The sequence below is a fragment of the Aquila chrysaetos genome, chromosome 16 (genome assembly GCF_900496995.4).
Source record: "Aquila chrysaetos chrysaetos chromosome 16, bAquChr1.4, whole genome shotgun sequence".
Lineage (NCBI taxonomy): Eukaryota > Metazoa > Chordata > Aves > Accipitriformes > Accipitridae > Aquila > Aquila chrysaetos.
This window is the reverse complement of record NC_044019.1, coordinates 2,914,342-2,938,792: the sequence shown is the minus strand read 5'-3', so window position 1 is coordinate 2,938,792 and position 24,451 is coordinate 2,914,342. Positions and strand designations below refer to the sequence as shown.

Sequence of the window (24,451 nt, the reverse complement as noted above, 5' to 3'; positions counted from 1 at the left end):
AGGTGTGGCTGTGGCAGAAGTCTCTCGGGGCGGGCACCTTCGCTGGGCCGGCCTTTCCCCCGGGGGTGGGTGAAGGAGGGGGGCGGCTGGGGCAGCTTCCCCTCACGGGTGGAGGCGGGAGGCTCTGCCGTGACTCCCCGTCCCTCGAGGGGAGGCGGGAGGGCTCCCGCTGCCTCAGGCGAGGCTTCCCTCGGCGGGAAGAGGGAGACCCGCGCGCGGGGCAGGCCGGGAGCCGGCGGTTGGCGCGGGGCACCATGGGAGTTGTAGTCCGCGGCGGCGGCGGGAGAAATGCCGGGCGTTATCCCCGCGCGGGGCATGCCGGGAGTTGTAGTCCGCCACGGCTGCCGCTTCTCTCCCGGTCTTTCCCGGCAGACTTCGCGGCGCCCCGTCGCTGATTGGACGGCGGAGCGGCCCGGCGCATGCGCGTTGCGCGCCCGCTGGGAGGCCCGGGCCGGAGCCGCTTCCCTCAGCGCGGAAGGTCGGCGGGAGGCGGGCGGGGCGCCGCGGGCAGCGGCACCGGCACCGGTACCGGCACGGGGAGGGGGCCGCTCCGTCCTCCCTCCCCTCCCCCTTCCCTCCGATGTACCGGGGTGCCGCCGGGTCTTGCGCGCTGATTGGCTGAGGAGAGAGGGGAGAGACCTGCGTCAGACCGCTGGAGCTGACGCCACGGGGGTGCGTGCATGACGTCACTGCGGTGCTGGGGGTCGGGGGGGGGGAAAGACGTGTGCCTGCTTTTAACGGCGGGGGGGGGGGGTGAAGGCAGGGGCATTACAGGGGGCAGGGCCGCGCCTGGGGCGCTGAAGGGGGCTGGGTGGGACCGCTGGACCCGGCGGGGGGGGGGGGGGGGGGGGGGGGGGGGGGGGCATGGGGAGGCCGGTGTTAATTAGGGATGGGTCAAAAACGTTAATGAGGGGGGTAGGGCAGGAGCAGGGGCATTGGCTGGGGGGGCAGGGTGTGGCCGGGCCGGGGGTGTCAGAGCAAAGGGCAAGGGGCTGCTGAGGAGGTCACATCAGGGGCGATGGGCTGGGGGGAGAGGGGGGCAGTGGGCTGCGAGGGGAGCCAGGGTGGGGGCGAGGGCAGAGGCAGGGTCGGAGCGGCTGCCTCTCACCCGGGGTCGGGGTGCGGAGGGCGCAGCGGGGTGCTGCGGATCCGGTTATCGTCCGTCGGAGCCTCGGGAAGCGGACGGGAGTTGTGTTATTTACAGGAGAGGAGGAAAAAGAGCGCCCGAGGCTCTGGGGCAGGTGTGCGGCATGAAGCCGTGCTGGCAGGCCCGCCGTGGGAGGGGGCACGGCCTCCAGCCTGCACGTGGGTGGATGACACATGTGCTTGGCTGCTGCCGCTGCTAATTTTCTCTTGTGTTTTTTTTTTTTTTTCCTTCGTAAGCCCTGTCCTGGGCTGTTCTCTGAGGAAAAGCTGAGGTCTCTGTGTAACTGCTGCAAAATGGCAAGAAAAGCTGTTCTCCACTTCTTGTGGAACAATCCCTTGCCTCTAGACTAGGAGCATCGCCTGCCTCTGCTCCGTAATTAGCGTCATAACTAGAGCAGAGGGTGCTGGTGGGAAGGGTGAGAACATACATACCCTGCGGAGGGAGAGAGGATGAGGAGATTGGAGCCGGGATTTGGGCTTGGTCTGTTAGCGTTGGCCATGGCGATGCCGGTTAATCTTTTCAGTGCTGAGCACCAGTTCTGCCAGGGAGCTGCGGGCTTTCCTCAGCCGGGTATGCGGTCTTAGCAGGTGTTGACCTTTCTGCTGTCAAGGCTCTGGTCTCTGGGTCCCCCACTGCAGCAAGGGGGATTCTCTGTCAGCATGCACAGACAGCTCTGAGTTTTGAAATCCAAGAATAAAACACAGTGGAGGTGAGGGGAAAGGACAGCCAGGGCTGAGAAGGCTGGGCCCAGCGGATTAGGAGAACTGCGTGCTGTCTGTGAGTCAGGAGATGCTGCCTTGCTCTAGGAGGGGCTGCTTTCAGCTCTGCTCAGCTGGAAGAGGAGTTATCCTGATACGGAGACCTTTGCAGTGAGGTGCAAACTGAAAATGAAATGATGCTTTCCTCAGCATGGAGCTGTGGGTGGCAGCCTCTGCTGAGAACAAGTTCCTTCCCAGTCCACGTTGATGACTCCTAAAATCCTTCAAACTGTTACTTCTTAAAATTAAGCATAGTTGCTGTTTCTCTTTCTCTAGGGTTTGTCGAGACTAAGCAGGGAGAAAGGTGACCATGAAGAACCAAGGCGGGGAGACCAAAGCAGCCCCGCGGCCTGCTAGCTCTTCCAAAATGAGCAGCAGCGGTCTGGCGCTGGAGGAAGGCGACTCGCCAGAGGCCGCAGCACCCCTGGAAGGTGGGGAGTCCCCAGGGCCTGGGGCACGCCGCTCCCTGCCCGCGGCTGATGGCAGTGCTGACAGCCTGAGCAGCGAGGGGCAGGAAACACGTGAGGGTGGGTTTCGAGCCTGGAGAGCCAGGGTGTTGCTTTCTCTGTATGAGGGTGGGCCGCTGTATCCAGCTCTTTTTACTTGTATAAGAGCAGCTGTGATTTCCTGGGCAGAAAACCCTGGTTTCCTCCTATTTCTGTGTGTGTATGAAGTAGTTCCCTCTTTCTGACCAAAGCATGGAGTTGATTCTCACCTGAAAATGATGGGTTGTTTATTGTTGCTTAGACCTTAAGGGTCCCGTTCAGAGTATGTCAGACAACTCTTTCCTTGGGGCAGCGTTATGTTGAGTGACCTGCCCTGTTACTGGCACTTCATAAAAATAACTCTCTGGAAGAGGAAAACCAGGTCTAATCGGGTAGGTGCTTGGTTAAAATTAACCCTACCTTGTATTCTGATGCCTAGTAAATGCGGGGTGTAGGAAATGCACAGCGAGTAGAGTAGTTTAATAATCAACTGCTGTAAGTCTCTCATTTGGAGGAACTTTGGAAGCAAAGAAGCATACTGAAGGATGTGTTGCCTGCTCTTTTCCCTAAAGGTCTGCTGTTGGGGACAAGATATGTTTGATCTGAGACGGTACAGCTGCTCTTATATGTGCAGAGAGAGGCTAACTCAGGTTTAAAAATCTATTGTAATGTAAAGAAGCCTGGCTCTGGGGATGTTAGCAGGCAGTTCCTATGAGGGAAAGCTCATGCACAACCTGCTTTCGTTAAGGGATGGTGGGGAGGGGGGAGGTATTTTTGCTCTTGACAGATGTCAGGGGCTTGGTCATGCTCTTGTGATCAAAAGAGAGGCTGTTAGGAATGCACCTCCATTGTCAGGGCAGCTGGCTGGAGACGCAGCCAGAACAAAGCAGCTTATGTCGCTGGAAGTTTAGCCAGCCTTGGTGCAGTGGGGTGCTCGGCAAACCTTCCCTTTGCCGTGTGTTCGTAGAGACCAGAGAATAGACGGTGTGGGGGAAGTCTCATGCTTTTGTGTTCCCGTCTCCCACAGCTCCTCTTGCACAGGAGGACACCAAGTCCTCCCGGCCTGCCGTACGTGACGTCTCTGAAGAGCTAAGCAGACAGCTTGAGGACATCTTGAACACATACTGTGTGGATGCCAGCCAGGAGGGTCCGGGCGAGGACGGCGGGCAGAGTGAGCCCACGGAGCCGGAAGAAGCCGAGAAGTGTCGTAGCGAGTCCCCAAGGAACGGTGACCAGGAGACGGGCGGCCCCGAGATGAACGGGGAGAAGGAAAGCACAAAGGGGACTGAAGAGTTTCGACCCGGCGAGGAGTGTGGGGAGCGGGATCAAAAGAAGGCTCAGGAAAAGAAGAAAGCCAAGGGCCTAGGTAAGAGGTTCCCTGCTCTGGTTGTGCTGCCAGCCTGAGAACTTTGGTGCAGACATTGATTTTATACTGCACTGATTGCCCTCAGTGAAATAAGCGCCTTGGGTGCGTGATGTGCAGCAGTGTTTGGGAATGATGCAGCATCGTGTTTTGTGGTATGTCAGGAAATGTATCGAGTGCTGCAAAGGCACTGACTGCTCCTGGGTGCTGCTGCAGCCTCTGAAGTCTGTGGATTTCTCTTCTGCTGGACACAACTCTCTCTAGCCAGCCCAGTGGTGGTTTTCTGCTCTGAAAACCAGGTCTCTCCCCAGCTACTTCAATTGTTCACCCACTGTATAGGGTGAAATCTGTGGGGCAGAGCCCTGAGAAGGCACTGGAGATGCTAGCTCTGGCCCAGGGCAGGCACAGCTGTGAGACCTGGTTTGTCTCTCCTGTCTTTGTCCTTATGAGCTGGAACTCTGTATAAGTGATTTTATTTTTTTTATTTATTTGTTTTAATTCTGTGTCTCATTCCAGGTAAAGAAATCACTTTGCTGATGCAGACACTGAACACCCTGAGCACGCCAGAGGAGAAACTAGCAGCACTGTGCAAGAAATACGCTGAGCTGGTGAGTGCTTATTTCTTTGTTTCAGGCTCTGGGGCTGGGGGAGGACACTGCAGCAGTGAGCACGGGAGCTGCTTGAGGAGGCAGAATATGGCTGTAGATATTTTTTCCTGTTGAGAGGTACAGTCCAGGAACACTCATGTATGTTCTGGGATCTCTGCAGTGCTGGATATCCAACTATTAGAGGATAGATGTTGCTTGGTCCAGCCAGGCGTTGTTGTTTGCAGAAGGGTAAGCACGGACAGGAGTATTTTTGGCAAATCTGCATGTAAGAGGACTTCAGATCTGTTTTCTCTCTGCTTCTCTAATGTGGAAGCTGCATCTCTTGCCCATCCTGTCCCAGGAGTGTACTGTGGCCAGGTCTGTTCTGGTGAGCCTGCGTGTCCTGATCTCTCTGCAGGCAGGGCTGAGCTGTGAGTTGGCAGGCCCAGCTGTGACAGAAGACCGCACAGATACATCTGCCATCTCCATCACTGTGTTTGGCAGAGTCGCCATGCTGCTGCGTGTGCACGTTCAACCATACAACACACGCAAAGTGGTGCCATGTTTAACCAGAGCTAGTTCTAGGCACAGATCTAGTTCTGTGTATGGATCTGGTACAGAGGAGAGGCGTGGGACTGTCTGTGCATATCCAAAGTGGACATGTGCACGTTTTCTCTGAGCTCGGAGCTCTGCTCCATTTGAGCAACACACACGTGGAGGTGCTGCATGAATGTGCGAGTCTTTCAGATTCCAGCAGGACAGGAATTCAGGAAGGGAGGAATTCAGAAGGAATTCAGGGGACCTCGAGCTCTGCATCAGTTCTGCTCTGCTCAAAAGTGGCATCTTTTGCATTACAAAGCTCTTGTCCTCCTCTCAGAGCACAGAGAGCACTTCTTTGATCCTCATGTCCCCTCATCGGGGCACAGCATATTGCCCTGGTCTGTCTTGCTGCATCTGTGCCCTTTGCTCCCCTATCCTAGCTGGAAGAGCACCGTAACTCCCAGAAACAGATGAAGATCTTGCAGAAGAAGCAGACGCAGCTGGTGCAAGAGAAGGACCACTTGCAGAGTGAGCACAGCAAGGCCATCCTGGCCCGCAGCAAGCTGGAGAGCCTGTGCCGCGAGCTCCAGAGACACAACCGCACCCTCAAGGTAAGTGTTTCCTGGGCACTACTTCAGGAGCTGCTTTACCACCTTTACCTTTACCAGCGGTTGCCCACAGTCTACTATCCAGAGCAGTGCTTTAATTTTGCTGTTAGGCCATCGTTATCCACAGTGCCTGAGTGTTATTTCAGGGTATATTCACCAGAGAAAGGGAGGGGAAATGCCCGAAGTCCCTTACTGATTGATACAAGCAATAGTGGGAGTCTGGGTGTGTTCACGGTTTGGACAGTTTGTTCGCCTACCTGCCCAGCACAGAGGCTGACATGTCCCTGCTGTCTCTGCCCTCCTCGTGCAGGAGGAGGGTGTCCAGCGCGCGCGGGAGGAAGAAGAGAAGCGGAAGGAGGTGACATCCCACTTCCAGGTGACGCTGAACGACATCCAGCTCCAGATGGAGCAGCACAACGAGAGGAACTCCAAGCTGCGCCAGGAGAACATGGAGCTGGCAGAGCGGCTCAAGAAGCTCATTGAGCAGTACGAGCTGCGGGAGGAGGTGGGTCAGGGCAGGAGACCTCGTGTAGGGCTCCTCTGGTGCATCCGTTCTGCCCAGTGGAGCGTGTTTCTGGAGCAGGGACTGCTGCTGGAGGGGAGAAGGGGCCTTTGGACTCTGGGATCTTCCCTTGGGGTTGCTGCCTGAGCATGTCGATGACTGGTGGTGTTTCCCTCGCAGCACATCGATAAGGTGTTCAAACACAAGGACCTGCAGCAGCAGCTGGTGGACGCCAAGCTCCAGCAGGCGCAGGAAATGCTGAAGGAGGCAGAGGAGAGACACCAGCGGGAGAAGGACTTTGTAAGTCTTAGAGCAGTTCTCTAATGGTTACGAGCACTTTGTTTTTTGCCTTGTCCTTCTGTGGAGGCTTGTTACTGTTGGATCCCTGAGTGCAGAGCCCAAAATGGAGCAGGTCATCCCAGGCTTCCTGCATGCCCAACAGTGACCGCTCCCCCAGCAGCTTCAGGAGCAAGGCTGCAGCCCTGCTCTGCTCTTTATGTTTCTCCCAGTCGGCTCCTGTCTTCTGGCCAAGCACCAGCCATGCAGGGACATGGTGAGAGCCTTCCCTGGTGGCAGCCAGGTAACTGCTTTTGCTCTTCCCTAGCTGCTGAAGGAAGCTGTGGAATCGCAGAGGATGTGTGAGCTGATGAAGCAGCAGGAGACCCATCTCAAGCAGCAGGTGAGTTACCCGGTCTGCGTGCTCAGCCTGGTTATTTGTTTGGGTTTTTTCCCTTCCTCGCTAAGCAGGAAACAACCCAAAGTTCCTTAATCTGGAAAATACAGGGGCAGGATTGCTCCGGGGTTTTGTATTGGTGAGGCTGTGTCAGCACGGTGTGAGCTGAGACTTCCTTCAGCAATTCTGCCTTCTGGGAGAAAGGGGCCTTGGTTTTTTACCAGCGCACTTCCCAGTGCTGGGAGCAGTCGTGTGACCATACCTTGCTGAATCAGACCCCGCAAGACCCTCCTGCCAAGGCCAGGAGATGTTTGCAGAACACATCAGTCTCTGAGGATGTTTTCCCAGGAAAGAATTTTTCCACATTCCCCGGTACCTAACATTGGCAGAGCAGCTCCGTGCTGCCAGTTTGTTTGTTGTAAAGTCCAGTCGCAAGAGAACTAGCTCAGTTCTTGGCTGACATCTCCCCTCTCCTGGGGAAGGCTGTCAGGAGGTGCCGTAGTGAGCAGTTAGGAGCTATAACCCTGTCTCTCCCGGCAGCTGGCTCTCTACACAGAGAAGTTTGAAGAATTCCAGAACACCCTTTCCAAAAGCAGTGAAGTGTTCACGACATTTAAGCAGGAGATGGAGAAGGTGGGTAACACTTTTGCTTCCCAGTAGAGCTTGTGTGGGCTGGAGGCGCTGCCTGTCTGTCTCTCCTCACTGCTTCTGCGAGCTGGAAGAGCCGCAGCTCTGTAGTTTTGTTTAGTTTTACTGGTATGAAAATCAGCCACTAGCTGGCTGCTTGTAGAAGACTGATACTGTCCTTGCCCAGTGACTTCTGTGTCCCACTTGTGTCAGAACAAGCAGCACTACCCCTGTCTCCTGGTTTGTTGTTACTTGGTCAGTGTTTCCCACTGGCGAAGCTGACTGCAGCGAGACAAGGAGACATCTCCCAGGACAGCAGAACCGCACTGTCTGCGCTGGGATAGTGGGTGCCCGTTTGAGGACACGTGAGATGTGACTGCAGCGCTCTGCCTGTGGCTTATTTGTTCCTTTTTTGTCACTGTGATTCTGTAGATGACTAAGAAAATTAAGAAGCTGGAGAAAGAGACCACTATGTACCGCTCTCGCTGGGAGAGCAGCAACAAGGCTCTCTTGGAAATGGCTGAAGAGGTGAGGAGGCTCTGGCTGTCCTTCCGTGCTGAGGCAGGCAGCTGGAGCAGCATGGTGATGTGTTGTGTGACGTTGGGCCGGAGCTGAGGGATAGCAGGACAGCTCCTGTCTTATTGCAGGCAGCCTGGGTGGGGGGTTATGTTTTTCCTTTCAGCTTGATTTCCTTCCCTGTACCTGGTGGTAGGACCCTCTGTCACGTGGCAGAAGTGGAGGTTAATTAGTGCGGAGGTGCGTGGAAGAAGTCAGACAGTCTCAGCGGCACTTGGCCTCTGTGGGGGCAAAGGAAGAAAGAAGCAGTGACAATAGCATCAGGTTCTTTGAATGCCGCATGTTTGCTTGGTCACAAGTGTTTCCCCCTTCAGCTTCCCTTTGAGGTTTCATCTCTCCCTTTCTGCCTCTCTGTCCCCAGCGTGGTAGAGTCTGAACTGCCTCTCTGTTTGCAGAAAACCCTTCGGGACAAAGAGTTAGAGGGGCTTCAGGTGAAAATCCAGCGCTTGGAGAAACTGTGCCGAGCCCTGCAAACGGAGCGCAACGACCTCAATAAGAAGGTGCAGGACCTGTGTGCCCACGCGCCCCGGGCAGACACGGACCTGTTGGAGCCTTTGAAGGACCCATCTCGGGACAGCTCCGAGGCGGTGGCGGGAGGTGCTCCAGCCGAGCAGCGCCTGGCTGAGGATTGCCTTCACTCGGGAAAGCCGACGCACAGCACGGATCCTGCGGAGAGCCTGGGAGAACTGAGCATAGGAGCCTTGGGGCAGAGTGGGACTGAGGAACGCACTCAGGGCGCCGACTGAGCCCGTTGTGCGGTAGGCAGAGGTAGGGCGAGGGAGGGTAACATGAATGTTTCCGTAGACTCGACCTGATGCCCCTCTCCTGGTCCTTGGACAGGCGTGAGAGGACAGCCCTCCTGGGAATTTGAGATTTCCTAGCTTAGGTTTTTGGAGGGTTTTTAAAATTTTATATATATATATGATATATATATATGATATATAAAATATGTGCAGGGCAACGTACACTTTATATATGGATATACATGAAAACTAGAATGACCCACCTCCCTGCGTGTGCGTGAATAACTAATATATGGAGACTCAACTGATCGTCCCTTTCACTAAAAGACCTTGTCATTGGCAGGCTGCGATTCCCCTAAAATCTAGCGCAGCTCAAGAAAGCAGGTGCGTGGATCTGCCCCAGCACACGGCGCTGGGACAGCTGGATGCGTCGCCGCCTCCACCTGCACAGCGACGCTCTCGCATCGAGTGAAAGCAAAGGAGCTGAGCAGGGGAGAACCGAAGCATTTCCCAGTGCTGGATTCTCCCTTCCTCTTCTGCCTCAGGCAGGAGCGAGCTCCGGGACTTGCTCTTGTTTTCTCGTGCCCTGGCTGGCAGCTCTCTCATGGGTGAGCTGAGCAAACGAGGGCGAAAGAGGCCGTTGCCCCTCCTCTGTCTGGGTTTTGTGTATTGAACAGGGACAAAAAGAAGCAGAGAAACTGGGGGTGCCTGGTTCACCCAGGCCTCCCACGGGGCCTTTGCTCTTCCCAGAACCTGCCAGTGTCTCAATAGCCTTATGATTCACAGTTGCCTCTTTGCTATACGCACATGTGCACAAGTGTATTAAACAGTTAATCCAAAGGTCTAATTCCCAAGTGTTTTGCACAAGCGTGTCTGATCAGTTGTGCAAGGGGACAGGGAGGTTCCACCTGAGCTCCTCTGTCCCTGCGTCAGGACCTCCCCGGCCCATCCCTCAGTGCCAAGCGGGCGGTCTCGGAGGCGTCCATGGAGCTGGGGCTCCAGGAGGATAAAACCTGCATCTGCTCCACGATCTGCTGCTTAAGCTGAATTGACGGGACCAGCATGAGGACCATGTTGTGGGCTGGTCCCTTCCGCAGTGTCAGACCCCCGTGGGCCCTCCAGTCCAGCCGTGCTGGTGCTATCACAGCCCCCGCCTTTCTCCTTTCCCTCTCTGCTTTCTCAGAAGACCATCTCCCAAGCGCCGCCGTGTCTGGGTGGGTCCCTGCGGCCTCTGCCCACAGGGTGAAGCGCTCACCCGAAGGACCCTGTTGTGCTGGGAGGGTGTTTATGGACAGACGTGGGGCCTGCTGGCACGGGGCTAGGGGATTTCTCCTTAGTTTCTCAAGACTTTCTCGCTATTCTTCTGGGAGACCTCTCCTTGCTTGGAAACCTCCTTGCTGCGGCTTCTCTTTACGACAGACTTTATTTTCAGCATTGCCTTCCTTTTGCTTGAAGCTGAAGCGAGCTGGCCAGAGCCGTTCCTCACAGTGGATGTGTTCAGCAGAACAGCTTTGGTTTCTCTTCCGGCAACGCAGCTGCTCTTGCATCTTCTCTCCACCGTTGTACAGTGCCCTCGCCAAGGACCTGCCATGCTGCTGGGGGAGCAGCCTGCGGGAGCTGCCTCCGCGTCCCCCTTTCCTCCACGGGGACTCCAGCGAGTTCAGGTCTAACGAAGGTGGCTGGCTGCAGCAGAGACGGGGTCTAACGAGTCTCCGCAGAGCCACAGTCTTGAACACCCACTGGGATGTGTTCCCTGGAGCTGAGCGTGGTTTTGTCTTCCGGCCCCTCGCTGTCAACGTTGCTTCCTCCAGCGCAAGGGACACGTTTGCCTCTGGAAGGAGCCGGCAGGAGCCCCCGAGCAAGCGAATGTAGCTCTGGCCTAGTGGGACCACCCCATTCCCAGCAGCCAGGTTGAGCGAGGGCTGCAGCCGGGCTCTGAACTTCTCTTCCCACTCTTTCAGTAAAAGAAAAACCTCTTAGAAAATCACCACCACCACCCCCCCTTTTTTTTTTTTCTCCCTGTTATGGTACAGATAACCTCTGCGGGGGCTATTGTATGTATCTTCGTATCCAATAGAAATGCACCCAACCTCGCTGCTGCTGCCTCTGTTGTTTCTCATTCGTTAGGTGACGTTTGGGAGTGAATACCAGGAGCACTGGGCTGTGGGGTGGGAGTGGGGAGGCCACATCAGCCTCTGCTGGGCAATGGCTTCCCTGTCTCGCAGGGGCTCTGGCCCTGCGTTCCCAGCGGGGCAGGGGTTGGGGAGGCTGGCAGGGACCTTCTGCTGCAGCGGTGATGGGATGTCCCTGCTGGGGAGGAAGGTCGGGTAGGTCTGTCCCCGGGACCCCCGGTATCTCCTGTGTGGCTCTCCCTTGCCTTGAGCTGGGGCAGCCACCAAGCGCTGTGTGCTCGTCAGACCCCCCCCTGCCCTGGGGGTCCTGGCCCTGCTGGTATCAAACACCGCACTGGCCAGCCCCTGGCGTCTGCGTTGGCTCCAAAACATCTAAGATTGGCTTAAAATCCTGCAATGATTTAAATAAGCAGCCGCCTTCAGTTCGGTGTACGCTGAGGGACCGGGACTTGTCTAATCTTGCCCCTGCGCGAGGGCTGGAGGCTGGTTCCTGCAGAGGCGGATCCTGTGATCACAGAGTCCGGTGATGCCGGGGAGACTTGGGGTAAACCCCGGCGGCCTGGGGTGGCTGAAAGGGGGTGGCAGGCGGTGACCCCAGGTCCGACGGGATGCTCCTGGGGGAGGCATGTGGGAGCAGAACCCATCACCTGCGCCAGACCCTCGCTGTGCCAACGCGGCCGCTGTGCCTGCTCCGGCTCTGCGGGACCGCGGACCCGGATCCTGCCCTCTCCCCCACGCCCAACACGAAGCCGATGCCGGTGCCGCGGTCGGGGCCAGGCCCAGCCATCCTGCACTCCGCAGGCCGCTCGGGGAGCCGGTGTCCAGCGATGCCACCGCCCTGGGGACACGACAGAGCTGGAGGAAGTTCCCTTTCCCTTTAAATGCAAATCCCAGCCCTGGGGCTGCAGGACGGGTGTCCGGCAGACTCGGGGTGTCCGGCGGACTCCGGGTGTCCGGCGGACTCGGGGTGTCCGGCAGACTTGGGGTGTCCGGCGGGCTCAGGAACACGGCCGGCTCGGCACCGCAGGCCAGACCGGGGTCTGGCGCAGGTCAGTCCCCCCCACGCGGCCATGGCGCTCTGGGAGGGCGGCCGGAGGCTGCGGACAAAGGGACTCCCGCAGCCCCGTCCCGCCGCCGCCGCGAAGGGCCCCGAGACACTGGGGTGCTTGGCTGGTCCCTCGGGGGTGACGGGTCCCCCCCCGCGGTCTCTGGCCCGCTCTCGCCGAGGGCAGCTGGGGTCGTTCAGCCCTGGCGCGTGTGGCCATAATCCTCTTTTCCGCAGCGCTGGGGAGGACGCTGAAAGCCGAGGCCAGGCCGGCAGCCGCTCGTCAGGCCCTGGCTTTGCTCCACGCCGCGATGCTCCAACGCGGACGCCGGGATAGCGCGGCCTGAGCCCGAGCCCTGCTGCCGGCACCCAGGGAGGGGGGTCCGAGCTCCTGGCTCCAGCCCTGCCGCCGCCGCAGAACCGTGGTGCAGCCCGCAGAGCCCCGCTGCGGCTCACCCGTGGCCGCGGCCGGCACGCCGCCGCCGTGCTGAGGGTCCCGGGGCCCCTCCGTTGCGCCACAGGCTGAGGCAGGGGGGGTGGCACCGTCCCGGCGCTGCTCCCTGGGGGGACCCCAATCCTCGCCGGCTCGGGGCAGACGCGTCCTCTCCGGGGACGAGAGGCCCTGCGCGGGGAAGGAGCCGCCAAAAGCTGCGTCCGTCTCGTGCAGGATCCCTGTCCCGTGGCTCCGGTGCCCCCGCGCCCTTCAGCATGGAGGACCGGAGGAAAAAGCGGAGCCCCAAGGCCTGCCTGGCCCAGCCGACGCCTGCCGGGGCCCCACGGCCGCTGCCCCCCAGCAAGAGCACGTCCTTCGTGCTGCCGCTGCCCACCCTGCCCTCGCCCAGGCAGCGCGCCCGGCTCAGGCGGTCAGTGCCGGCGTGGGTCGGGGGTGACCGCCGGCCCCTCCGGCGCAGGGGCCGGGCGGGTTTTGGGCGATGCCAACCTCTCCGTTCCCCACGCAGGACGAGCAAGGAGCGGGCGCGGGCGGGCGGCGCGGGGGCGGCGCGGGGGGCCCCGCTGCAGCACAGCTTCCTCACCGACGTCTCCGACGTCTGCGAGATGGAGGGGGGGCTGCTCAGCCTCCTCAGCGATTTCCACTCGGGAAAGCTGCAGGCCTTCGGTGAGGGGCTGGGGGACCTGGTGGGGGGGGGAACGGGACCTGGGGGGAGCCGGGGCTGGTGGGCCGTGACGGCTCCCACCCGCGGGCGCAGGGAAGGAGTGCTCCTTCGAGCAGCTGGAGCACGTGCGGGAGATGCAGGAGAAGCTGGCGCGGCTCCACTTCGGCCTCGACGTCTGCGTGGAGGAGCTCCCCGAGGAGCAGAAGAAGGCGGCGGCCGACAGGAACCTGGACCAGCTGCTGGCACACGTGAGCGTCGTTCCCCCCTCTCCCCCTGCCCGGCCCCGCTGCCGCCGCCGGTATCCCCACCGGCCCCGGCTTCCCCGCCGCCTCAGCCTCTGCCTTTGCCTCCCGCAGCTGGAGGAGCTCAGCAGCTCCATGTATCCTGGGCCAGGCGCGGGGCGGGGGCGGTGATGGCGGCGGTGGTGATGGTGGTGATGGCGGTGGCGATGGCGGTGGCAGTGACGGCGGTGGCGGCGGCGATGGCGGGGGGGACACGGGACGGCGCGTTCCCCACGGCGCTTTCCCTTGACCCGCGCTCAGACAGAAGCTGCACCTGGCAGAGAGCCCCGACCCCGAGGACTCGGCGGCTTGACCCTACGCCCGGCCCGGCTAGGAGGGGCGGCCGCCACCGGGAGACCCCACGGGAGCCCCACAACGGGGCCACCCCCCGCCCCATGGAAGGGCCGATGGAGGCGACACCGGTCACGCAGCGCGGGGACAGCGGGGCCGGTCGGGCCCTGCGAGGCCAACGCACCTTCCCCCCCCCCCTCCATCCAACTCCAGCCCCCGCCGCCATTTCGGTGGGACCCACGGGGGGGGGGGATGACGCCATCAGCCGGCGCCCGGTTGTCGGGGCGGCCATGGCGGCGGCGCTGGGGCCGCAGGCGGAGGCGGAGGGATGGCGGCGGCTGCTCCGCGCCGTGACCCGCCTGCAGGTGGGGACCCACCCGGGACGGGGGTCTGGGGGGGGGGGGGACCCCGAGTCAGCGGGGGCCCGTGGGAGGACACGGCGGGGCCCGGCTGGGGCGGCGGGGCGCTGGGAAGGGGTGCCCGTTGGGGGGGGGAACATGGCTGAGGGGGGTTCCCGTGGGGAGGCACGCGTGGGAGGGGGGGTCCCCGGCTGGGAGAGGGCATCACGGAGAAGGGAGGGGGCTGCACAGCTGGAAGGGGTCCTTGGGGGGGGGGGGGTGTGCGCACACAGCTGGATGGGGGTTCCCGTGGGGGGGGTCTCGGGGGGTGGCGGGGTCCGTGGGGCGGGCGGGGGCCGGCGGTGCCGGCGCTGCCTCTCATTAAAAGCCGCCTGGGTTGCAGACGTGGGACGCGTTCGCTCCTTGTGTTGTGCCGGGCCGCGTCCCGTGGGGTGCGTGGGGAGGGGGTGGCGGGGCGGGGGGGCGAAGGGGGGGGCCGGGCGGGGAGCGGGGGGCTCTCGCTGGGTCCGGCAGCATCAACGCCCGGTGCCCGCAGGCCTGCGTCAGGGGTTACCTGCTGCGGAAGCGGTTTCGGAGCCTGCGGGAAGAGTACGAGGAGGTGGTGCGGGAGATCGAAGGAGACCTGAGCCGGCTGGAGTGGAGGGGACGGTTCCTGCCGCGGCCCCTGTTTGTCCCCGAGGTCCGTGCGTCAGGACGAGCGGGGGGTTCTGCAGCCCCCTCTGAGGGGGGGAGCAGCACGGCGGGTGGTGTGGGCTGGCAGAGCGGGCAGACGGTACTTCTGCAGCGTAGGCCGGGGAACCTGTAATTCTACCAAATTAAAAACGATCATTACATAGTCCCGGCCTGTAAGACTCCCCCTGACTTGTCCCCCTGAGCCCCCAGCTGAGGATTTCTTCCCCTGGGTGAAGCTCAGCTTCAAGTCAAACGCCCGCCCTGCGCAGGTGGCTCCTGCGGGTCTTGTCCCCTGGTACCCACCTCACCCGGTCGTACTGAACGGCCGGACGGGCTCCTGCGGAGGCTGAGCCTCGCTCTCTGACGTTTTTACCACTTCTGGAAAGAAAGCCCTTTAAAAAGTTTGCGAGGGTTCAAACCAGAGCACGTCAGTGTTGTGGCTGGAGTGTTGCTAACGGCAGATCTCTGGCTGGGGCAGAGCCTCTGGCCTGCAGCAGAGCCACCTTTCAGATCTTTATATTTTCTTTTCCTTATATTTCAATCTCTCGCATGTTGCCACTTTAGAAGCCAGCACAAGGGAAGCGTTCAGGTCCGTTGGAGGCTGTACCGAGTGACGAGGCCAGCGCAGAAAAACCCCAGGAGGAGGTGGACGCCTCTGAACCAGAACGGGACTGGGACTGCAGCAGTGTGAAACCTACAGCTCAGCTGGAAAGCCAGAAAGAACTGAGCTCCACGGGTGAAGGCGATGCAGCAACCCCCCCAAATCCTGGGGCTGATGCCGATAAATGTACTGAAAAGGAGTGTGCTGCCCCAGCAGAGAGCGAGGACTGGCAGAATGACAGCAACGTATCCTCTGTGTGGGACAGCGCTGTCCTGGAGGCAGAGTCCTTCGAAAGCTGCCTGGGTAAGAGACAGGAGCTGGCACGCAGCCCGTGCTCTCCTGTGTGGTCTTGAGTGAGGTGGTGGTGAGTGCAGGGGGCACAGTAGGTCCTTGGAGAGCCAAAACCTTGAGAATATCCTGGGGAGGTTGGAAAAACTCAGTGCAGGAGAGACAGTAGGTGCAATCCAAATCTTTGTTCTAATAATAGGTCATTCTTCCATTTCTTTGCAGAAATTCCACTCGAGGACATAAAGGACCTTCCTCGAACTAGGTCTGGTCTCCAGTCCTACAGAAATCACTTGATCATGGAGTTGCTGTGGTTGCAACAAGCTATTGTCAGCCGTAAAAACGTAAGGGCCTGACCCTGCCTCTTCCAAAACAGTGGGTCAGACCAGTGCCTGTCTGCAGCCAGAGCGGTGCCGCCTGTGGTGCGACTGGGGTTGAATGGTGATGGTTCAGTTACCCAAGGGTTGGATTGGATGATGGCAGTGCCCTTTTTTTTTCCTTCTCTGGGAAAAAAAAAGGAATTATGAAGGAAAACAGGAGCTGTTTAGATCTGGTTACAAGCTTTGCTCCTGGCCTGCTACAGGGACGTTGCTACTTTGGTAACTATCCTGTCTCTGTACGAGGCAGCGGTACGTACCTAGGCACCAGTTAGCGTAGCGAGCTGCTCTTTGCATTGCTTGAAAGGTGAGACTCGTGCATCTTCTGGCCAAGTGCAATGATTTCGCTGGCTAATCTGCAAGGGTGAGTGCTTTCCTACTTGTAGGTCTCTGGGATTTAATTGTTGGTTTTCTTTCTCTTGCAGTACTTGATGCTGAAACAGAGGCTGGGGACTCCTGACCCGTAGGAGGGCATTCCCAAGCACGAGGGGCACTTGTATTGGTGTGGAGAAGCAGTGGAGCTGCGGCACTGCTGTCGTGATGTGACTTCACGGACAGCAGCAGCTTAGGGGAACTCCAGCTCTGTGGGTTGATGTTTTCCACTTCAGATGAATGTGGCAAGAAAGCCTTTTATTTCTTTTAAATGTGAATATTTGGTCAAAACAGGGATTAAACACCACTGTGAAGCCAGGGAGGTGGTTGTGTGCCCTGGAGGGCGTCCCAGTGAGGGTTTCTTCCCCAGGAACCCTATTTCTGTTGGGTGAGCTGGGCCGTCCTAGGGGAGAATCGAGGCTAGGAAGACTGTCACTTACAGAAGGCGCTTTCTGACCAGCTGATTGCATGTGGTGGAACTAAAATGCCTGAAGGCAGCAGGTGCTTTGAACCTGCAGGAACAAGCTCTTCTCCACCGAACTGTGTGTGACCCATACCGGTATCTGAGCTGTGTATTTGGAATGGCTCTGCACGTCACAGCTCTGCAATATGTGGGATCTCCAGGCGGTCCTGGTAGGCTTCAGGGAACACCTAGCTGAAGTGCTAAGTTAGGAGGAGAGTTTCCTAACTTTCCTGTGCAGTTGGTGGGGAGTGATGGGACATCACACCCAACCTTCGGGAGATGAGGCTTCGTTCCTGACTTGCACATCTCTGGCCATGGTGATATCTGTCTGTGTGGCAGTCACCTGGACTGGTGCTTGAGGGAGCAAGTAAGGCCTTAACGGGGTTTGGCGCTTTGTCTATACATTGCTCTAGTTCAGGGGCATTCGAGGTCTCTCAGAAAGGGACTGGTGCTGTGGTTCCCTACTGGGACCCCGAGTCTTCTGTGCAAACACTCTGCGTTCCTGCTGACTGAAGGGTCACTCTTGCCATACGGCAGATGTATCTTTCTGTTCCTGATGAAGCTGACTTGTTTGTGAATAAAAGCTTTCCTGACGCTTGTCTCTTGAATCTGTCTATTCCTGTCTGGCTTGCCGCCTTCTCCTGGGCAGACCCAAGTGAGTCCACGGCCCGTTCCGACCCATGGCAGCCTGTTCAGTGCAAAGCGTGGTGTGTCCGCTGGGATGTGGATCTTTGTCCAATAAACACAGGACAGAAACCCATTGCAATTCTCATGCAGGTAGCAAGCGATGGCAAGGGGGTGACAGCTTCTGGATAGCGCTGCTCCGGATGGGATGTGAGCTGCTGCCATAAAGATACTGGCACTTACTGTACCTTCAAACTGATTAATCTGAGCCTGGTGGCTGCAGCGGCTGGTGAAGGAGCTCGCAGTACTTGATGTTTGGGGATTAAAGAGCTGTGTGGTTCCCGGTTCTCAAAGAGAAAAGTGCTCTGCAGGTTGTTTGATGTGGCCTCCAGACGGGCCCACAACTTCCTCCTGCTGGGCGTGCATCCATGGAGACAGCCAGTCGCACCAGACTGCGCTGGGAAGGGACGGCAGAGCGTGAGAGCGGCTGGTCGGAAAGGTTTGGGCTCAGCGGGAGGCTGGCTGGAGCTCTCCTCTGCTCCCCACGTTGGTCTGTTTTGCCTCTCTGGTCAGCGGGACTTGCTTGACCTACGGGGATGAGCTCCTGTGGCTTAGCTCTGGCACCTCCAGCCAAGAATGTGGTGGTGTATCGCAACGGTGACCCCTTCTTCCCCGGGAGGAAGTTTGTAGTGAACCAGCGGCGGTTTCCGACCTTTGAGGCATTTCTGAATGAGGTGACCAAGAGCATTCGCGCGCCCTTGGCTGTGAGGAACATCTACACACCCAGGCACGGCCACCGCATCGCTGAGCTGGGGGACCTGCAGGACGGATGCCAGTACGTGGCTGCGGGCTTTGAAAAGTTCAAAAAGCTTGAGTGAGTAGATGGAACTTTGGTCACTGGGTTTGGTAAGCAGCTTTACATCACCTCTGTGGGGAGCGTATTGGGGTGTGAATGGAAAAAAGAGGTAAGAGGAGTAGAAACCCAACGAAAACTAGAGACGGATTAATTTCTTTTCTTACTGGAAACTACTGGACATATTCCAGATTGCATGGAAAATGCAAATATTCCTGATAAGGTCAACTGACTGTCAGAAGAACACATGTTGGGGGAGGCATGCGTTCTCTGGCAGGATGTTGTGATGGGTGCTGCTCTGCCTCCCGTGCACCTTGTTTTGTGGCGTGGGAGGTTCTGCTGCCCGCTTCCTTGGCAGAGCTGTCAGTCACACTGTCTCCACTGACAAATACTTTTGCTTTGGTTTGATGAAGGTTTTTTGTTTTCTAATCCTGTACAAAGTAGAGGTGTTTTGGTTCATCCTGAAATACAGAGGGTTAAAGAGGTTTTTGTGGCATCGCTTGACTCTAGAGGTGACGTGTGTGGTGTGTGTGCCAGGTGAATTTGGCTCCCGGGTGTGTATTGTATTTTGTTGAGGAGGTGGTCTAGGCTACATTAACGCCAGTCAGCCCTTGGAGCCTTGATCAGTGAGCAACACAAAGGAGTAAAATCTTTTGGGTGTCTTTAGCGTGGGGATCTGAAATGGTCTGTATTTGGCTGGGAATTTCTTACATGTAGCAGACTTTAATTTAGACTGAAGTTCTGGGAGACCATGAGGTGGGGCACCCGGAGAATTGTTTCAGAAGTGACCCAAATAAGTGACCCACACTTCTGGTGGCGATGCACCAAGGCAGAGCAGTTGGTGGTTTCCTCACTGCTCTTTAGTCAGCCATGACCCAGTTGGTATGTGGCAATGTTGTCGTCTTTTTCTCGCAGCTATTTAAATCACGGAAGGAAGGAGCTCCGTGGGACAAGGAACAGCGAGGGTCTGCAGGTGAGTCCCTGAGCTGAGTGGGGGCAGGCGGGAGCGCAGAATGAGAGGGGAGGTGAGAGAGACGTTAGGGCTGGCACTGATGAAACTAAAGTTGAGATTTAAGGCTGCGAGGTGCCCAGTGGAGATCAGGAAAGTGCCGCAGGAATCAGTAGGACATGTGAGACAGCACAGGGGCTACTGCTGTGTACCTTCATCCCCCTTAACGGTGCAGGGGAAGGATCTGTGCTCAGAGGTTGGCTGGCAATTCTGGAATGTGCTCAGCTATGTGAAGAGCCTTTCCAGCCTGGGTGTTGCTGACAACAAATCCCACCTAGCAGCAGCAAGCCTGAAGGCAGGGCAGGCGGTGTCCAGAGCAGGCAGCTCCTGATGGAGAAAAGGGAACAGCCCTGGGAGGCTCTGTCAGGGCTGTCACTGTTCTTGTGCACTGAACTCGGTCTCTACAGTTCTGCACTGTAGCTCCCTGGAAGTCGAATGTCTTGGCGCGATGGCAGAAGCACGCCCACTTGCCCTGCACGATACAGTAAGTGCCTTGGTGTTTTCTCCTTGGAGGGTCTCTGGGAATGTTTTTGGAGGCTGGAGGAGGGAATTTCTCTGAGATCCTGGGAGCGCTGCCCCACAGGGACAATTCCCAGCTTCTACCAGAACTATTTGTTGTAAATACTGTCCAGGCACCAGTGGCTGGCTTTTTTCCCCACCTTCCACAGCTGCAGGAGTACTGGCTCATCGCATGCTCTGGGTTGTTTCTACTGCAGTGTTTTCCGGAATGGGGATCTGCTGAGCCCTCCTTTCCCACTGCCACTCTCCAAGAGCACCTCACTGCAGTGGGATGCGCTCCTGGCCACATTGACAGAGAAAGCCGACCTGCACAGTGGAGCTGTTAAAAAGTGGGTATCCAGATAAGGCACTGCTGGCTCCTCTTTCCTTATGTCCAGAACATAAGCAGCTCTGATTAGCACAGAAGACTGGGAGTTCAGACAGCCACTTAAAGTCTGCTTTTCTGGTTTTCCCATCTTCAAATCAGGGATAACCCCAATGTTCTGGGTGCTTTGTGAGGAGGGCTGATGTTGCTGGTGGTCTGGTGGAAAAGCAGTAAGCAAGCTGTAAAGCATGGCATAAAAAGGAGTTTATGTCTAGAGGGGCTTTTATCCAACAAATGCAGCCTACCTTCTCCTCATACACCTATTTACTGACACCCAAGGAGAAAGCTAAGATCAACTGTATCTCAGTGATCACTGGGTGTAGTATTTCTGCGTACTTCCTCGGAGTAATACTGAGAATGATTGATCCTCTCTGCCTTGTCTTGTTCCTGTTTACCACTTTGCACTTGCTCCACTGCTTCCATGCTGAGGGGTTGTTCAGGGTCTGGTGACATCTCTAAACCCTTTGCTGTCTCTTCCTTGAGGCTCTGCAGGCTGGACGGAACTCAGGTGTCCAGTGGGGAGGAGCTGGTGAATGGCGATTACTATGTGGCAGTGGGAAATGAGGAGTACAAAAAACTGCCTTACTTTGAGCTGCTGGTGCCCCAGGATTCTGCACGCAGGACGCTGTGGTACGTAGACTGTGGCCAAGTGGTTTAAAGAATCGTGTCTGTGGTGGTCTTCAGCTAAAGCCATCCTTTTTGTAGCCCTCCTGTTCAGTGCTGTCTGCTTCAGGGCTTGAGTTTTGCTTCATGTGTTGGAAGTTTAGGAAGAAATAATGTGTTTTCAAAGCTTTGAAGGTTAGCCCCTGAAATCCAGAGTTCAGTGCCAGAGAAAGCAAGTGGTTTGGTTGTTTTTCAGTTAAGTGTTCATCAAGCACTGAGGAGCACCTGCCCATTAGGCTGGGCATTGAATTTCACAGGCCTGTGGTGGGTGGTGTGATATAATGGGAAGGTGATCTGCTGTGGAGCGTGCTCTACCTGTGCTGAGAAAAAACACCTCCAGGGGCCCTCTCTCTTATGGGAAAAGGGGAGATCGTGTCCTCCTGCAGCTGACTTCTACCTGATACTGAGAATCTGCTTTTTTGTTGCAGGAACCACCCAAAAAGCAGGCGCAAAAAATACCACAGAAGGGTAGGTGGCTCAGCTGGTGCAGGACTGTTTGTGCTACTGTCACCATTACTTTTGTGCAGGCATCCCTCTTTACGCAGTGGATGTGTACCACAATCTCCATTCCCAATTGCCATGGCTATGGCATCCTTGCTTGGCACCATTCCCAAAGGAGAGGAGCTAGAGACAGTTATGTGGCCAGATCACACTTGAATTAAATCTCACTGCCTGAAGAAAAACTCCTTAAGGTGGCCTCACTTACCTCTTCTCCTTTTTGGCTGATGGGTAGGGAGAATTCATCCTGGAGCTAGGATATCTTTCCTGCTCACTGTGTGGGTAAAATGCCCAACAGAGACTACAGGTACAGCAGCTGGGCTGTCCTGGATTGTCCGTTGAAATGTGCATCTGTATTATCTGTGCTATTTGCTTTTAAAATTTCCTTTTCCTTTTTTTCTTTTGTTTTCAGTTTGGTGAACTCTGTGCCACCTCCCAGGACAGAGCTGGCGACTCTGCTCTTGCTGAACCACCTCAACAGGTAGGAGTGACTGCAAAAAGTGTTTTATGTGTTCCCTGTATCTGTTTCACTTGTAGTATCAACTTAAAACCCAGTCAGAGAATGCAGCGTTACAGCTTTGTACCAGTCAGGATCAAGGGTCACAGAGGAAAGTTGCAGTGTTTAAGGGATTGCCCTGCAAAACTTCTCTTGTTTTATAAACTGGTTTATCAAGAAGGCCTATCAGAAGCGTGTGGTGACTACTTTCAGCTGGACAGTCGCAGGATGCAGACCACAGGAGCTGCAGAGAAAGGCAAGATCCCAGCTGCTTTTCCACAACTGCCAAGGCAAGCCAGGAAATCTTGCCTCAGAGAGGAAGAGTCCATTTTCCATGCTAAACCTGTCCGTGCAGGACAAAACAGAAGGAGCAACAGGAATATGCAGCACTGGCCTGATCAAGGTAAAGGACACTGCTGTAAGCATAGAGGAAGACTGGCTTTACTTTGATGCTAAAGGACAAAATACCTGCAGATACACCAAAAGAAAGCAGTGATGCATCCAATAACTTCTGTATTTCTGCTTCTTTCCTCTCCTCACCTGGGCATATACGAGGACATTTCTGTAGCCTCATCAAGACCAGGGCATAGCTATCTGCAATACCCACTGAACAGCTTTTTTCTTTTCTTCTCCTTGCAGAAGAAAGCGTCTATAAAACCAGAGATCCTGGGAAGGAGATGCGAAGTGCCCGGGAAGTAAAAGAGGATGAACACACAAGGGTGGACGTACCCACTGATCAGGTCTGAGAAACGATTTTCTGCCCTGTTAGGAGTCTTGCTGCTGCGGGGAAGTACTTATGGTCCCACTAGAATCTACTGGTGCTGCAGGTTTTGCACCGCAGGGAGGCCAACTCCAAGAGCCAGCCCTTCAGAGACAGTCTGCGAGAGTACATCAATCAATAGTTTATAGCAATTGCTTGGGGTAGTCCTTCAGTTTTGTCACTTGTTTTAAGTCCTGCTCGTTAGGTTTATGAAGCACTGCGCTTCTCTCTACAATGTGTAAAGATGAAAGTAACCACCAGGGGGAACTTCAGAAACCAGAGGACAGTGTGTAACGGCAGGGCTTTGCATGTTCGAAAGCTGAGAGATTGTAATCTGGGTAATGAACATTTCCCTTCTGGAATGTGAGAGTTACAGCTTCCCACTGCAGTAAGGAAATCAAAGGCTTTCCTGGATTTTTTTGTGTGTACTACTTCTATCCTTACTCCTGTTCCAGAGAGTTGCAGAAGAACTTCTACCAAAAGCCAAAATAATACACCACAGTAAGGTATATATTCCACTTAATGGTTCTATGAAGTGTGTAAGATCCTTCCTGGCTGTGTTCAGAGTTCTTACACTAAAATTCGGTACCCCTAAATACAACTTGTTAAGCAGAACTTGCCTGTAGCCAGGTGAGTAAACATGGCAGGGAATAAACATGTAATTCCTAAAATGACTGAACACATTTATTAGGTAGTAACAAGTTTAAGCCTTTTTTTAAAAGGGAAAAAAAGCAGTTCTTTTAAAACACAATTCTGTGTGAAAAATGTCTGCAAGATGCTTATTGTTTGTGGCATATTAATGTTTTAAACTTTTCGTAAGGACATTTAGAATTGATGTAATGGGATGACATGCATTATATTGTAGGTGATTCACAGTTCTGCCTAGGTAGTCTCTTTGGATTAATTAGAACTTCAAAGGAAAACAACTCCTTTGAACTTAAATTAGAGAAAGCCCTAGTAAAGAATTAGCTAATGGCTTCTGACTTCTTGGCTCAATGGGGAGCCTGGTGTGCTGTGTTTGCTTTAGAGGCTGGGCCAGCATTTCTCAGTGGGGTGGGCACTCTGATGCCGCTGCTTTCCGTTGGCCTTCCCCCCCTCCAGATCACACTGCTCTACAGTTGTTATTATTTGAGTGTCACAGCTCTCCTCTGCAGTGCGAGAGAATCATGAGGCATTAAATAAACTACCTTTGAATTTAATGTAGAGACCCAAGTTTGCATGCCAAAGCCATGGTAAGACTGGAAATGGAATCCAGGAATTTTGTCCCAGAACCTTTCTGTAACAGTGAAGTGCTACTTTAATAACTGTATTTCCTTCTCACTGCAAAAAGGCACGGACTACAGACAAATCACAAAAGACTGCGGCAAGGAAAAGGGATGCCAGTGACTCTGAGGATGAAAAGCACCAAACGATGTTGCCCTTGGCAGGAAAGAGCTCTGAAGAGTTCACAAAGGGAGTGTGATGGGAGAAGAGGGACAGTTTGGTACACGGCTATCTGCACAGCTGCAGAAAACAAAAGCATGTGAATCCTAGATTTCTCTAACACCACAGACTGGCCAAGCTTTTTGATGAATTAACAAACTCTTCTAAAATCAAGCATCTTCATCGTCTAGGCTTGAGAAGCAGAGTACCAGTGAGTAATGAATCAGATGCACAATGTTGTTAAATAATGAAGATCTTCCCTCTTTCCTCATCTCTATTGTGTGATGATGTGGCAGAGGCGATGGCTGCTTTTCTGAACTCTAATTAAGCTGGTTTGTATCTGAACTTGGGAGGGAAGAATTGCCAAATAGGATACACGCCTTTATAACAAAATGTCTGCCAGGAAGTTTGTTCTATGTCAGATGCTTCTTATAAAGAGATTTCATCGCATCATTGTCCCTCTGGTTTGGAATGCTTGGATAATGTTTGCAGCAATCAAACCTGTTCCCAAAACTATGTACATTTTGTTTCTGTTAACTTCTTTTAGGAGCATCTGCCTGATTTAGGAAAAGCCATAGTAATAAACAGCTCTTGTATTAACCCTCTTTGTGCAAGGCTTTCTGTATTCCCCTCCCTAGCGT

General features: G+C 55.8%; 3 protein-coding genes across 10 annotated transcripts; all 3 read left to right on the top strand.

Moving 5' to 3' along the window:
• Positions 1-424: 424 nt before the first annotated feature.
• Positions 425-10,702, top strand: TXLNA (taxilin alpha). 3 transcript variants are annotated; one of them, XM_030039583.2, is made up of 11 exons: positions 425-672; positions 2,182-2,336; positions 3,418-3,756; positions 4,270-4,361; positions 5,321-5,491; positions 5,799-5,993; positions 6,171-6,290; positions 6,595-6,669; positions 7,204-7,296; positions 7,723-7,818; positions 8,262-10,702. In XM_030039583.2, the coding sequence occupies exons 2-11, from the start codon at positions 2,216-2,218 to the stop codon at positions 8,610-8,612; spliced, it is 1,653 nt and encodes a 550-aa protein (XP_029895443.1). In that variant the 5' UTR covers positions 425-672; positions 2,182-2,215; the 3' UTR covers positions 8,613-10,702. The 3 variants fall into 3 exon arrangements, with proteins under 3 accessions (XP_029895443.1, XP_029895442.1, XP_040985188.1); XM_030039582.2 differs by having other exon boundaries at positions 426-672; positions 2,182-2,432; XM_041129254.1 differs by lacking the exon at positions 425-672 and adding an exon at positions 1,109-1,717 and having other exon boundaries at positions 2,182-2,432.
• A 920-nt stretch (positions 10,703-11,622) lies between these two features.
• On the top strand, positions 11,623-17,195 carry IQCC (IQ motif containing C). 2 transcript variants are annotated; one of them, XM_030039653.2, is made up of 10 exons: positions 11,623-11,790; positions 12,454-12,649; positions 12,746-12,903; positions 12,995-13,149; positions 13,258-13,280; positions 13,444-13,838; positions 14,368-14,511; positions 15,069-15,408; positions 15,616-15,734; positions 16,193-17,195. In XM_030039653.2, the coding sequence occupies exons 1-10, from the start codon at positions 11,623-11,625 to the stop codon at positions 16,232-16,234; spliced, it is 1,740 nt and encodes a 579-aa protein (XP_029895513.2). In that variant the 3' UTR covers positions 16,235-17,195. The 2 variants fall into 2 exon arrangements, with proteins under 2 accessions (XP_029895513.2, XP_029895511.1); XM_030039651.2 differs by lacking the exon at positions 11,623-11,790 and having other exon boundaries at positions 12,319-12,649; positions 14,368-14,571.
• A 209-nt stretch (positions 17,196-17,404) lies between these two features.
• On the top strand, positions 17,405-24,410 carry DCDC2B (doublecortin domain containing 2B). 5 transcript variants are annotated; one of them, XR_003926990.2, is made up of 10 exons: positions 17,405-18,100; positions 18,995-19,052; positions 19,496-19,572; positions 19,805-19,936; positions 20,455-20,601; positions 21,063-21,102; positions 21,545-21,613; positions 21,842-22,031; positions 22,268-22,894; positions 23,719-23,794. XR_003926990.2 is itself a non-coding variant. In XM_030039656.2 (10 exons), the coding sequence occupies exons 1-10, from the start codon at positions 17,823-17,825 to the stop codon at positions 23,848-23,850; spliced, it is 1,185 nt and encodes a 394-aa protein (XP_029895516.1). In that variant the 5' UTR covers positions 17,405-17,822; the 3' UTR covers positions 23,851-24,410. The 5 variants fall into 5 exon arrangements, 4 of the variants coding, with proteins under 4 accessions (XP_029895516.1, XP_029895515.1, XP_029895514.1 ...); XM_030039656.2 differs by having other exon boundaries at positions 17,405-18,061; positions 22,268-22,368; positions 23,719-24,410; XM_030039655.2 differs by having other exon boundaries at positions 20,464-20,601; positions 22,268-22,368; positions 23,719-24,410.
• The last annotated feature ends 41 nt before the right edge of the window (positions 24,411-24,451 follow it).